This window comes from Bos grunniens, chromosome 2, assembly GCF_055505025.1.
Source record: "Bos grunniens cultivar Pamir isolate PY7600 chromosome 2, Bosgru_T2T1.0, whole genome shotgun sequence".
NCBI classification, from domain to species: Eukaryota; Metazoa; Chordata; class Mammalia; order Artiodactyla; family Bovidae; genus Bos; species Bos grunniens.
Window position 1 is genome coordinate 92281542 of NC_141166.1, and position 14993 is coordinate 92296534.

At 37.7% G+C, this 14993-nt stretch overlaps 1 protein-coding gene across 45 annotated transcripts in view; it reads right to left on the reverse strand.

The window, feature by feature from the left end:
• The window catches only part of NEB (nebulin), a 220940-nt gene that overhangs the window by 88676 nt on the left and 117271 nt on the right, over positions 1 to 14993 (reverse strand). For all 45 annotated transcript variants that reach the window (XM_086353306.1, XM_086353298.1, XM_086353272.1 and 42 more), the window contains exons 86-94: positions 13308 to 13511; positions 11600 to 11704; positions 10866 to 10973; positions 9701 to 10012; positions 7355 to 7558; positions 6902 to 7006; positions 4552 to 4659; positions 2629 to 2940; positions 1399 to 1602 (exon numbers count right to left, since the gene is read on the reverse strand). In XM_086353306.1, coding sequence (XP_086209432.1) covers positions 1399 to 1602; positions 2629 to 2940; positions 4552 to 4659; positions 6902 to 7006; positions 7355 to 7558; positions 9701 to 10012; positions 10866 to 10973; positions 11600 to 11704; positions 13308 to 13511 — 1662 coding nt within the window. The remainder of the gene's footprint in view (positions 1 to 1398; positions 1603 to 2628; positions 2941 to 4551; positions 4660 to 6901; positions 7007 to 7354; positions 7559 to 9700; positions 10013 to 10865; positions 10974 to 11599; positions 11705 to 13307; positions 13512 to 14993) is intronic.

A 14993-nucleotide genomic window follows, 5' to 3' on the forward strand; every position in this document is an offset into this window, starting at 1 on the left:
TGAATCAGAAACATGAACTAAACTTATCCTCTTTTATTTATTCACATGTAATTATCTGGCAGATAAGCCCTCATTGCAGGTAACTGTGATAATCCACATTTCTCATCGAGTCCTGGCTTTCTTGGCCCAAATAACTATCATAATGTCTAATACTGGAGCTGCCTCTAGACTTTCAACTTATTTCACCACTGAATAGCAATAAAAAGGTGGCAATTTTGTGATCATGGTATTAACTGGTGGACCTGTACACAGGCCAGGTTTCAAGATGTGTTCAAAGTATACATCAGAGTCTATGGAACATGAAGATGCCTACCACACTTATACTGACCAAAGAGTTATCTAGTCAAATGAAATGTGGATGCTGTTATTGATTGGTTATATGAGATTGTATCTGGATACATGCATGTTCAAGATTCAAGATTCTAATCCTGGTGTTAGCAATTTAAAGTTTACAATTTTTCTTTTCTCTTTTTTAAATTATGAAAGTATGATAACACATTTACAGGAGACTTGGAAGATATAGAACAAAGTTACATAGAGTTCTATTATATAGTATGTTATTTCTTTTTTTTTTTTTTATGTTGTTTATTTATTTGGCTGCTCTGGGTCTTAGTTGTAGCATGTGGGATCTAGCTCCCTGACCAGGGATCGAACCTGGGCCCCCTGCACTGGGAGCTCAGAGTCTTAGCCACTGGACCACCAGGGAAGTCCCAGTATGTTATTTCTTAAGTAGATAAATGAAGATTTTCAATTGGAGTTTCAATATCAAACTCTCAAAAATTAACAAAATGAATATACAGAAAAGTACAAGGATATAGCAGACCTGAAAAGCATTATCAACCAATTCTACAATATTAAGATTTATACAATTTTCACACAATAGTAGGATACAAGTTCTATTCCAGTTCCCATAGGCAATAAACCAGGAGACACTGAAACATATCCAGGGACATAAAATAACATGCAAAAATTTCATGGTCTAAAGGTATTAAAGTTATAGAGAGTCTGTTCTCTTATCACTGTGGAATTATGTTAGGAATCAATATCAAAAGGTATCAAAAGGTATCTGTAAATAACCCACATATTTTCAAGTACAATGTGACATTTACCAAGAGAGATCTTTGACTTAGCCATTGAAAGCATCAACACAGCTAAAAGACTGAAAAAACACAGTGATCGCAGAGAAGAAAGCATCTAAATGAGAAATTAATTTCAAAATGAGAAATTAATATCATAGACACTTTAAAAAAAACCATGTATTTGAAAATTAAATGTCCATTTTTAAATGATGAGTGAATCTAAGAAGCCATAACAAAGAAAATTAGAAAATAAAGTTCACAATTATAATTTTTATTGAGACTTATTCAATTTGTCTGAACATATCATCAATTGACTTACCTCACTGATCTGTACGGAATTGATCTTTGCCATAATAACTTCAGGGGTGTCAACAATGCTGGTGAATTTGAGAGCCTCAGGCCTTGTGCGATACAACCTTTCGTTCAGGAGATTCTGGGCATTCTTTACTCTCATCACTTCCACGGAACCCTCTGGCAACCATCCAATACCCTTCAGCCATTCCAGGTCTGATTTGTACACGTTCTATAAGAAGGAGAAGACCACAGAGCTCAGAAGAGTCAATTCATGTACTAGAGTATGATGCCAGCAAACCACACACGAACTCTACTTAAACCAGCTGGGTGGCCAGTGCCGGAAAACTCAAGGATCAACATCAGATGTTAACACTTGAGTGTTACATCTCCGGCACACACCTCTGTAAGTTTAGAGGACCATATAGGAACTGGAGCAGGGCTGGCAACAAGCACTTGTGGAATGAGAGGTCGCAATGACACGTAATTTTGTTTTTATGGAAGATTGAGCTTCTGTGCTCACTACTTGAAGCCTGCCTTTGACGTGCCACTGGGGATAACATCTGTAGGAATCTGAGATAAAAAGGTCCTTAGAAGCAGGTATGTGCTCAGTTGCTTAGTTGTGTCCAACTCTTTGGAACTCCATGGACAGTAACCTGCCAGGTTCTTCTGTCCATGGAATTTTCCAGGAAAGAATACTGGAGTGGATTGCCATTTCCTCCTCCAGGGGATCTTCCTGACCCAGGGACTGAACCTGCATCTTTCGGCTCTCCTGTGCTGGCAGGCGGATTCTTTACCACTGTACCACGTGTACAATGATAAAATACATACATACATCTATGTACACTTCTTTTTTCTCTCTCTAAAATTATTTAAATATATATATAAATATATAAACATATATTTACACATTTTTCCTATATGTGTCAGATAAACTTGAAATCCAACATTTTCTTATGCTTACATCTGTTTCTGGCATTTAGATACCCGATCATGCAAATGTAATAGATCAGGACAACTGAGATTGAAATGGTCTACCTAATTACATGGAATAAGAGTGATTTTCATCTTGACGAATAAGGCCTTCTAAAAGAAGGAATCCTCTATAAGATATAAAATGTTCAGAAAAACTCCATGGAAATATACAGAATATGTTAGATTCTGTTAAGATCAGTATTTAAATTACATCCTTAGGGAATACACTGTGACTAGACACACAGACACACATCTCCCAGGAGTCTGGAGACAGGATACGCACATCGCTCTGCAGTTCGTAGGCTTTCTTTGCCTGGATCACATCATTCTGATCTGGCAGACAAATCCACTGGTGCAGGTAATTGCGATAATCAATGTCGCTAACCAGGACCTGGCACTTCTTGGCCTGAACGATGGACATCATGTCCAGCGGTGTACTGTGAATCCCTTTAGACTTCTCATAAGCTTTCTTGTATTCTCTGTCACTCTGAATCTTGGCAGCATGGATAGACCATACCAATTTGGGGTCGTCTTGCAGGGTGCGGAAGCCCACGTGGTGGCCCAGTTGCTTACGGTAACCTTCTTTGTATTTGTACTACAGGTATGAAAAAAGAGATAAAAAGACATATGAAAATAATGCATGAAGAGGACTTTTCATTAAATGCTTTTGGAATATTTTTTTAGCCTTAATGTGAATTGGCTCAACATGGGCAGTCATTATATATTTCAATTCACTTTAAGGAAATTAGACAGGGCTATTTTAGACCCTTTCATTGAAGATATGAGCAAGTCAGGAGGGATATAGTATGGTGGACAAGATTAATAAAAAAAATAATAGCTAACAGTTACTGAGCAATCACTATATGTCAGACACTATTATGAGTGCTTCAAAGTATTGCTGCTGCTGCTAAGTCGCTTCAGTCGTGTCCGACTCTGTGCGACCCCATAGACAGTGGCCCACCAGGCTCCCCCGTCCTTGGGATTCTCCAGGCAAGAACACTGGAGTGGGTTGCCATTTCATTCTCCGATGCATGAAAGGGAAAAGTGAAAGTGAAGTTGCTTAGTCGTGTCTGACTCTTAGCAACCCCATGGTCTGCAGCCTACTAGGCCCCTCCATCCGTGGGATTTTCCAGGCAAGAGTACTGCAGTGGGGTGCCATTGCCTTCTCCAAAGTATTAGGTCAATTCATATGAAACCGCTGAGTTCTTTAGTCAAAAATAGTTGAATAGATGCAATTATAACCTCATTTAATCCTTTTAACATCTCTATGATGTTGATATTAGTATTATCACATATTTCAAATGGGAAAAATAAGGCACAGTAGGGTGGCAATCATTATTGCCAAGGTTGCCTGGCAAGTGGAAATTAGGTCACATGGTCCCCAAGAATACTGAAGGTAGCTGAGGTAGGAAAAAGTCATATGTGTGGTCTTGGAGACAGACAAGAAAGGTGCATGTTTCAGGAATGGAAAACAAGGTTGATGGTTCAAATCAGAAGATGACAACAAAAGGCCTGTGGACAAGTCTCCACTCTAAGTGTCTTAGGGCCAGTTTCTTTTTCCTATATTTGGATAACACAGGAACATTTGGACAACGTGGGGAGAGAGAGAAACTGATTGACCATGGTTTTAGAGATAAAAATAAGAAAGAAGAGACAGCTGGATACATAAGATAAAAAATAAAGAATTTGAAGAAAAGGAATGAAGGTGGCTTAAAGATTTGGAGCTGGGCCTTGGTAGGATAATTGATTTGACTGCTGGTAAATTTTTAAAATACTGTTAAATGAACTTCAAATAGTTATTCAGAACATTATACATATGCCTCCAGTGTAAGATCTTGTGTATAAAATGTGATTTCAGTCTAAAGTTTAACATAAAACTTTCATCTTTGATTTGTGTTTATGGAGAATGTCATAAAAATGTGGAGGATTAAAAATCACATTGTACTGGCTCCTAAATGTTCCCTGAGAATTTCGTACAGATTCTTCATGATATTTCACTTCTACTTATAAACAACTTAGAAGCGATTTACACATAGACTTCACCTATGTTCACCTTAGTGTTTTTCACCCCATTTTAATATTTTAAAATAGAGTTTTTAGCACACGAATTTAAAAGCAAATCAAACCAAAGCAAAATTCTTGAAAAATCCTTTCCCAATTTGTTGTATAGAGCAGAAAACCCACAAGGAACTAGAAGGAGCTGTACCTCGCTGGCAATTTCTCTGGAGGCTTTGGCATGCTTGATTTCAATGGCATCTGCTCTCAAGTCATAGCCTTTCTGCTTGGCCTCATCCCAGTCTTTCTGGTAGAGTTTCTGTTGAGGGAAAACACAAGTTTGCTTATAAGAACTGCAAATCAGTGGACAGACTCACAGTAGTTATACTATGAATCATAAAGCACACTGTACCTGATGGCAGCTTAAGAAAAAAGTCACTTCTGAGATCTTCTTTCAATTATTGCCTATTTATTTTATGGAGCACAGGGTACTTGTGATTATAATTTTAAGGCTAAACATCTAAATCTACTATTGCTTGGATTATCTGCATCCATGCAGAGTAATGGGCTTTTCATGGCAGTGTCTTCTCTTGTGGAGCACAGACTCTAGGGCACACGGGCTTCAATAGCTGCAGTTCCTGGGCTCGGGCTCAGGCTCAGTCGTTGTGGCACATGGGCTTGGCTGCTCTGCAGCATGTGGGATCTTGCTGGACCAGGAATTAACCCATGTCTCCCGCACTGGCAGGTGGATTCTTTACCATTGAGCCACCAGGGAAGCCCTCTTATCCTTACTGTTAATTAATTATTTGGGGATAAATGAGGAGCTTATCATTAAGCTACTTTAAGCAAATGTTAAAAAATGGTAATGAGCCTCTTGATGAAAGTGAGAGTGAAAAAGTTGGCTTAAAGCTCAACATTCAGAAAACTAAGATCATGGCATCTGGTCCCATCACTTCATGGCAAATAGATGGGGAAACAATGGAAACAGTGACAGACTTTATTTTTTGGGCTCCAAAATCATTGCAGATGATGATGCAAAATCACTGCAGCCATGAAATAAAAAGATGATTGCTCCTTGAAAGAAAAGTTATGACCAACCTAGACAGCATATTAAAAAGCAGAGACATAACTTTGCCAACAAAGGTCCATCTAGTCAAAGCCATGGTTTTTCCAGTGGTCACGTATGGATGTGGGAGTTGGACTCTAAAGAAAACTGAACTATAAAGAAGGCCGAAGAATTGATGCTTTTAAACTGTGGTGTTGGAGGAGCCTCTTGAGAGTCCCCTGGACTACAAGAAGATCCAACCACTCTAAAGGAAATCAGTCCTTAATATTCATTGGAAGGGCTGATGCTGAAGCTGAAACTCCAATACTTTGGCCACCTGATGTGAAGAACTGACTCATTGGAAAAGACCTTGATGCTGGCAAAGATTGAAGGTGGGAGGAGAAGGGGATGACAGAGGGTGAGATGGTTGTATGGCATCACTGACTCAATGGACATGAGTTTGAGTAAGCTCCAGGAATTGGTGATGGACAGGGAGGCCTGGTGTGCTGTGGTCCATGGGGTCGCAAAAAGTTGGACACAACTGAGCGACTGAACTGAAGTGAACTAGTGGGCATCCTTGGTTTACTCCTGACTTGAATGAGAAACTTACTTACTTGAGCCTTGCCTTTGATTTGAAATTTACTCTTAGTTATGACAAGAAAATATTCATTTATTCTTATTTTGCTAAGACTTTATTAAAAAATAAGAATGGATATTTGATTTGGTCATACATCTTTTTAAATCTAATAAAATGAGCATACAATTTTTCTCTTTTGTTCCAGCATATTATCAGTTTTCTGAATATGAAATATTTTTGGCATTCCTGAATGAATCCTAGTTATTTGTATTATATCATATTCATGTACTATCAAATTTGATTTGTTAATATTTTATTTAAGATTTCCTCATTATTATTGGTCTACAGTTTTCATTTGAGGCAGTTGGACAAGTTTTGATAATGGGGAAGGTTTTCCTTCTTTCATTAGGCTCTATAGTTATTTATTCCTTAAAGTTTGGAAACAATTGCCCTATAAAATCATCTGGGTGACCCTGACATCATAGAAGAGTGAGGAGAGGTCTTTAATAACCCTCTTCACTTCTTATGTTTTTATTCTTTTCTTGGGGTCAATTTTAGTACTTTATAATTTCATAAAAAGAATCCCCTATATATCTGGGTTTTAAAATCAATTTAAATACCACTGTGAAATGAATTTTAATTATTTTATGTCCATCTGAATCTGTCATTCATTCCCCTTTCTTGTTTGTGTCTCTTCATTCCTCTTTCATCATCTTTCTCCTTGTTCCCTTCTCTCTTTTGTCATGTTGACATTGCCTCACAGTAACTGGCCTTACCCAGGGATTCAGAACCAGGGATCGGCCCCTCTCCTCACTCCTGGGCAAGGGCCTCCTTACCCACGCGATCTTCTCTTCCTTGCCTATGAAGAGTTCCCTGGTGATAGCTTCGTACCAACTGGGCGACTTTCCAAACAAAAGGGGAGTCTGTTGCAGTACTTACATTGCTCACGTTAAGAGCATTGGTTCTAGCAAGATTAATTTCTGGAGTATCTGGCATTATGTGGATTGAAGTTTTATCCTTGTCCCAAACTTCTCTGTACTTTGGCTGTGGAAAGAACCAATAACAAAATTACTTCACAGTTTGTAATTTTTCTAGTTGCAGTGTACAACTTTTGATTTTTCTGGTCCCAAATCTTTTCATATTAAAAATTTCCAGAATCTTTTTGCATAAGTTACTCAAATTTGTTATGAAATCTGTATTACCACCTTTCATGTGTACTTTGAGATTTTGTTTAGAATTAGTAAGCAGTAACAAAACAACCGTGTCAACATCACTTACTGAAATCTTTGCTATCATCAATATTACTATTATCTTACAAATGGATTACCAGATTAATTATTTAGCATTCCTTTTATAACATGAATTTTAATACAGGACAAAAATGTGACTCACAATGCTGATATTTTCAGCATTGGATTTCGCGAGGACAACTTCAGGTGTGTCAACAATACTTGTGTACTTGAGTTTCACCACAGGTGTCCGATAGACACTGTCTCGGAAGATATGCTGGGCATTCTTGACTCTCAGTACTTCCGGAGATCCTTCAGGCATCCAGCCGATGCCACGGAGCCACTCCAAGTCAGCCTTGTAGATGGCCTGGGAAAGAAAAGAAAGTCAGGAGAGGCAGGTTTTGTTTTTGTTTTTTTTAAATCTGTGGTAAAGTAAGAAAGCAGCTTTTCATGTTACATTTTTCTTCCAGAAACAAAAATCAAGCTGACCATGGGCCTAACAGAGAATTTCTCATATGCACAGCAGTGTTTTGTCCTGCTTTGTCTTCTCTGGTGTGTGGGTGTGTGTGTTCATGTGCATACACAAATTCTAGAAAGCAGAATGATGCAGAAGGGATGCCCTGCTTGGGGGATGTGTGGGAGATTTTTGAATATCTTGGTTATCATCCCACTGGCCAATGCAGACTTTGAAAAAAATAATAGATTCTCCAACAAGTTCTCCACACAAAAGCCAGAATGGTCTTTACAAAATTCATCATTCAAATCTGATGTCACAACATCCTCCAAACCTATGATTTCCCATTGGCCTCAGGATAAAGATCAACATCTTATCATAGACTAGGCTGTGCTGATGGTCTAGCATGAGTCCCTCCTCATTCTTCCAACCTCATCTGTCACGGGTTTCCCTTTGACCCATATGTTCTGACCACACTGGCCTTTCAGTCTGTGCTTTATATACACTCTGCTTTGTGTATGATGTTGGTCATTCTGCAGGAATGGCCTCACAGTGTTTTCCTCACAACCAACTCCTATTCTCTTTTCTTATCTCAAATCAGCATTTCCCCAGAGAAGCTTTTCCCACCTCACTTTTTCATAGTGCAATGACCACTCTTTTTCAGCCATCCCATTTTTGCTGATATTCATTAGTTGACATCTGTTCCTTTATCATCAACGTGAACTTCCTTCAGTCAGGAACTTTGTCTTGTTCTTCTTTATTCACCATTGTGCCTTTAGTGTTCAGCACAAGACATGGTACATGGTAGGTTTAATAAATATTTTTAAAGGGATAATTAAGAACTCAGTCCCTAGTTGCACAATTTCAATCCCACTTGGGTTTTCTTTTTCAGGACAGCACTTCCTTTTGAACTGGGATTTGCATTTCCTCGGCTATCTCCACATGTTTTCTCAGGAATATGTAAGTAGTTAACCAGATAAAATTGCTTTATGTGAAACACCAGTTATGAATTTCATTAAAAAAAACCGTTGTGTTCTTCAGAAATAGTATATCAATATTAACAGGATACAAATATCAAGCTAAAATAAGGAATAAGAGGAGTCAAAATGCAGGGAAATTTCTACCTTAGTGAAGAAGGTTATATGTTTTAGTGTGTGAAGTATGACAGATACACAAAATCTAGAAGGATTCTTGAAGAGGATTACATAGGTTTTGAAGCTTCCCTTTATCATTCTTTTTTTTTTTATTTTTTAATTTTTTTTCCCTTTATCATTAAGAACTTGATTGATATGCATTCTTTAATACACCAGTGTGATTCAGGTTAATGAAGAGACTGCATTTATCTAGAAACTGGACTAAATTCACCAAATGGCAATTGTTTCAAATGATGGGTATACTCTTCTATAACAAACTCATCTATTATATTAAAATATCTCCTGAAGCTTAAGGGAAGTTCAGATAATTAAAAGAAAGAATTCATTCTATACAAGAAACAAATATCCTGATGCTGGAGTGGGGTGCCATTGCCTTCTCCAATTAAAAGAAGAAATTCATTCTATACAAGAAACAAATATCCTAACAGAATTCATCATTTTCAAAAGATCGAATGGTTAGAAAATATAAGTAAATCTAAAAATACTTTGGGCAAACTAATGAAACATAATGTTGTGAAGAATAAAATGTTAAGGGAAATGAGTGAGCTTAGAGCATGCTGCTAATCTTTTAAATTAATTTCAAGGAAGACAGCCCCTGTCATTCTTCAACTGAAGAAACACGATGACACCAATATTTAATAAGCTACAAACAATGAATACATTAACAAAATCTATAGAAAAATTCTGGTAGTAGCACTAACAATGAAGATGAAAACTTTCTGAATAAGCCCAGAAGTAAGACTTGTGATTAACAAACTTAGTAAAATATCCCAGGGGAGTGCTCAGGCAGGGAAAGCATTCCTGAACATTGGAAGGAGTGACCGGGCAAAGCGGTAGAAGGCTGGCTTCCTGGGGAATAGTCACCACCCCCCCACCCCCAGGCACCACAGCAACAACTTACATCACTCTGCAGGTCATAGGCTTTCCTGGCTTGGATCACATCGTTCTGGTCAGGAAAGCAAGACCACTGGTGTAGGTACTGGCGATAGTCCACATCGCTTGCTAATGCCTGGCCTTCTTTGGCAGCGTTGATGGACACCATGTCCACCGGGATGGTGATCCTGGCCTTGTGGTCATTGTATGCCTTTTTGTACAGCCTGTCATTCTGCATCTTCAACACGTTTGCCGCCCAGACCAGTTTAGGGTCTTCCTTGGCATTGCGACACCCAATGTAATGACCTTTCTGTTTCTCGTAAGCAGTTTTGTATAGATACTGGTGGATGTGAACAGAAGAAAGAAGATTTGTTTCTCCAAACTACTTCTGGACAGCCTGCTCAAATAACTCCCTCATATTACCCATTTGGGGGCACTGTTTTTCTTTAAATTCATACTACAAGTTTTATACTTGATACTTTGGTTTGCCTTCTACGTTTACATTCATGAAAACATTGTGAACATCTCAAAGGCAAGAACTGTGCTTCTGGGCTGTCCTCCAGTATAGGATTGTCCACCGTTTCCCAAACTTCAGTCATTGTGTGCCATTCCCACATGTTCTGCCATAAAATTTTGTGACAATACTACTTGTACTTCATATTTTACTTTGTCAACTTGATTTCTTGTCTACATAAATATATATCTTAAAGTTTAAACTTATTTACACTTTTTATTTTAAAATTTATAATCCTATCTAAGTGGGCAAAATCAGTGTTTTTCTAGCACACATTAAAACAAATGTAACTGTTTTAAAAATGCTTGTCCATGTACTACATAAATTTATCCCAGGAACCACCTAGGCATGCTGCACTTCAAGAAACAATAGAATTCTCTGTGCCCACTGGATCTCTGTAAGTGTTTATACATTAACTGATACTGATAAGATATTGAAAAGAAAACCCAGATCTGTGCTTAAATATATGAAGTGTGGAAATAAGCAGAGAAGTAAGTCATCAAATTGTTGTCAAAGTTGTTCTTGAATTTGGAATTTTAAAGCAAGACACTAGTAACAACGCCCTTCATTCTACTCAAATATAATTCCTGGGGAATTATGTTAAAGATTAGTACAGTTTTATCTCTCTGACTGTCTGTGAATTAGTGTTTGTTAAGGCCGAGCAAAGAGGAGCTCTCACATCACTGGCAATGTCCCTGGAAGCCTTGGCATGCTGAATCCCAATGGCATCTGCTTTCAGGTCATAGCCAGTCATCTTGACATCTTCCCAAGCTTGCTGATATTGTTTCTGCAAATGGAGATTGCAATGACACAGTCAATCTGAAGAGGGGGCTACTGACTACTGAACTACTACAGTAGTTCAGTACAATAGTTCAATACAGGCTACTGAACACTGTATTCAGTGTTCAAGAATACACGTTAACAGTTACACTGAAAAACTGACTTTCCCTTAAGATTTATAAAATAGACTGGTTTCATACTGAACTTAAATTCTAGTACATTTTAATGACATTTAGTAAAATTCTCTTCCCGGATCTTTTTTTTTTTTTTTTTAAGAAGAGAATTTAAAAGACAACAAATCATATGAAAATGAGAAAAATTATGTGTATGTAGTTTGGCTTTTAAAAGGAAAAATTAATGATAGGCCACTAAAAAGAAAACTAAATATTACTATACATGCATATCTATGTTTTGATGTCATGTGTTTGGTGTAAACTACATTTTTCCTACTAAAAAAGACAAGGACATATTATAAACACACACTCAGGTGTGTGTGCACACTTATCACTAAAGACTAGAAGTAAAAGGAATGTTAATGAAATGCCTATTACTAAGCGCTCTCTGAAGCACACTGACGAGAGGTTTGGTGAGGCAGAGAACACGGTGTGAGCAAGTGGCTGTGCAGGGCCTTACATTGCTGATCTGCACGGCATTGATCTTGGACTGCAGCATCAAGGGAGTATCAGCTGGTATGTTCACATTCGCCTTCTCTTTCTCCCAGGCATCACGATACAATGGCTGGTAAAAATGAAAAGCAGAGGATCGTTGATTAGTGAATAAGCCAATTACCACGTGAGTAAAACTATAGGTATGATGAAACTTTCTCTTTGGATGTGTTCAGATATAAATGTAAATCGCATTTTGCTTTCATCTGTGTTTTTATTCAGAAGGTGCCAAAAGTGACTTCAACAAGAACACATTCATGTGTGTTATAAATGTAAAATGAATCAGAAACATGAACTAAACTTATCCTCTTTTATTTATTCACATGTAATTATCTGGCAGATAAGCCCTCATTGCAGGTAACTGTGATAATCCACATTTCTCATCGAGTCCTGGCTTTCTTGGCCCAAATAACTATCATAATGTCTAATACTGGAGCTGCCTCTAGACTTTCAACTTATTTCACCACTGAATAGCAATAAAAAGGTGGCAATTTTGTGATCATGGTATTAACTGGTGGACCTGTACACAGGCCAGGTTTCAAGATGTGTTCAAAGTATACATCAGAGTCTATGGAACATGAAGATGCCTACCACACTTATACTGACCAAAGAGTTATCTAGTCAAATGAAATGTGGATGCTGTTATTGATTGGTTATATGAGATTGTATCTGGATACATGCATGTTCAAGATTCAAGATTCTAATCCTGGTGTTAGCAATTTAAAGTTTACAATTTTTCTTTTCTCTTTTTTAAATTATGAAAGTATGATAACACATTTACAGGAGACTTGGAAGATATAGAACAAAGTTACATAGAGTTCTATTATATAGTATGTTATTTCTTTTTTTTTTTTTTATGTTGTTTATTTATTTGGCTGCTCTGGGTCTTAGTTGTAGCATGTGGGATCTAGCTCCCTGACCAGGGATCGAACCTGGGCCCCCTGCACTGGGAGCTCAGAGTCTTAGCCACTGGACCACCAGGGAAGTCCCAGTATGTTATTTCTTAAGTAGATAAATGAAGATTTTCAATTGGAGTTTCAATATCAAACTCTCAAAAATTAACAAAATGAATATACAGAAAAGTACAAGGATATAGCAGACCTGAAAAGCATTATCAACCAATTCTACAATATTAAGATTTATACAATTTTCACACAATAGTAGGATACAAGTTCTATTCCAGTTCCCATAGGCAATAAACCAGGAGACACTGAAACATATCCAGGGACATAAAATAACATGCAAAAATTTCATGGTCTAAAGGTATTAAAGTTATAGAGAGTCTGTTCTCTTATCACTGTGGAATTATGTTAGGAATCAATATCAAAAGGTATCAAAAGGTATCTGTAAATAACCCACATATTTTCAAGTACAATGTGACATTTACCAAGAGAGATCTTTGACTTAGCCATTGAAAGCATCAACACAGCTAAAAGACTGAAAAAACACAGTGATTGCAGAGAAGAAAGCATCTAAATGAGAAATTAATTTCAAAATGAGAAATTAATATCATAGACACTTTAAAAAAAACCATGTATTTGAAAATTAAATGTCCATTTTTAAATGATGAGTGAATCTAAGAAGCCATAACAAAGAAAATTAGAAAATAAAGTTCACAATTATAATTTTTATTGAGACTTATTCAATTTGTCTGAACATATCATCAATTGACTTACCTCACTGATCTGTACGGAATTGATCTTTGCCATAATAACTTCAGGGGTGTCAACAATGCTGGTGAATTTGAGAGCCTCAGGCCTTGTGCGATACAACCTTTCGTTCAGGAGATTCTGGGCATTCTTTACTCTCATCACTTCCACGGAACCCTCTGGCAACCATCCAATACCCTTCAGCCATTCCAGGTCTGATTTGTACACGTTCTATAAGAAGGAGAAGACCACAGAGCTCAGAAGAGTCAATTCATGTACTAGAGTATGATGCCAGCAAACCACACACGAACTCTACTTAAACCAGCTGGGTGGCCAGTGCCGGAAAACTCAAGGATCAACATCAGATGTTAACACTTGAGTGTTACATCTCCGGCACACACCTCTGTAAGTTTAGAGGACCATATAGGAACTGGAGCAGGGCTGGCAACAAGCACTTGTGGAATGAGAGGTCGCAATGACACGTAATTTTGTTTTTATGGAAGATTGAGCTTCTGTGCTCACTACTTGAAGCCTGCCTTTGACGTGCCACTGGGGATAACATCTGTAGGAATCTGAGATAAAAAGGTCCTTAGAAGCAGGTATGTGCTCAGTTGCTTGGTTGTGTCCAACTCTTTGGAACTCCATGGACAGTAACCTGCCAGGTTCTTCTGTCCATGGAATTTTCCAGGAAAGAATACTGGAGTGGATTGCCATTTCCTCCTCCAGGGGATCTTCCTGACCCAGGGACTGAACCTGCATCTTTCGGCTCTCCTGTGCTGGCAGGCGGATTCTTTACCACTGTACCACGTGTACAATGATAAAATACATACATACATCTATGTACACTTCTTTTTTCTCTCTCTAAAATTATTTAAATATATATATAAATATATAAACATATATTTACACATTTTTCCTATATGTGTCAGATAAACTTGAAATCCAACATTTTCTTATGCTTACATCTGTTTCTGGCATTTAGATACCCGATCATGCAAATGTAATAGATCAGGACAACTGAGATTGAAATGGTCTACCTAATTACATGGAATAAGAGTGATTTTCATCTTGACGAATAAGGCCTTCTAAAAGAAGGAATCCTCTATGACCCACCTCCCAGAATATTGGAAATAAAAGCAAAAATAAACAAATGGGACCTAATTAACCTTAAAAGCTTCTGCACATCAAAGGAAACTATTAGCAAGGTGAAAAGACAGCCTTCAGAATGGGAGAAAATAATAGCAAATGAAGCAACTGACAAACAACTAATCTCAAAAATATACAAGCAACTCCTACAGCTCAACTCCAGAAAAATAAATGACCCAATCAAAAAATGGGCCAAAGAACTAAATAGACATTTCTCCAAAGAAGACATACAGATGGCTAACAAACACATGAAAAGATGCTCAACATCACTCATTATCAGAGAAATGCAAATCAAAACCACTATGAGATACCATTTCACACCAGTCAGAATGGCTGTGATCCAAAAGTCTACAAATAATAAGTGCTGGAGAGGGTGTGGAGAAAAGGGAACCCTCTTACACTGTTGGTGGGAATGCAAACTAGTACAGCCACTATGGAGAACAGTGTGGAGATTCCTTAAAAAACTGGAAATAGAACTGCCTTATGATCCAGCAATCCCACTGCTGGGCATACACACTGAGGAAACCAGAAGGGAAAGAGACACGTGTACCCCAATGTTCATCGCAG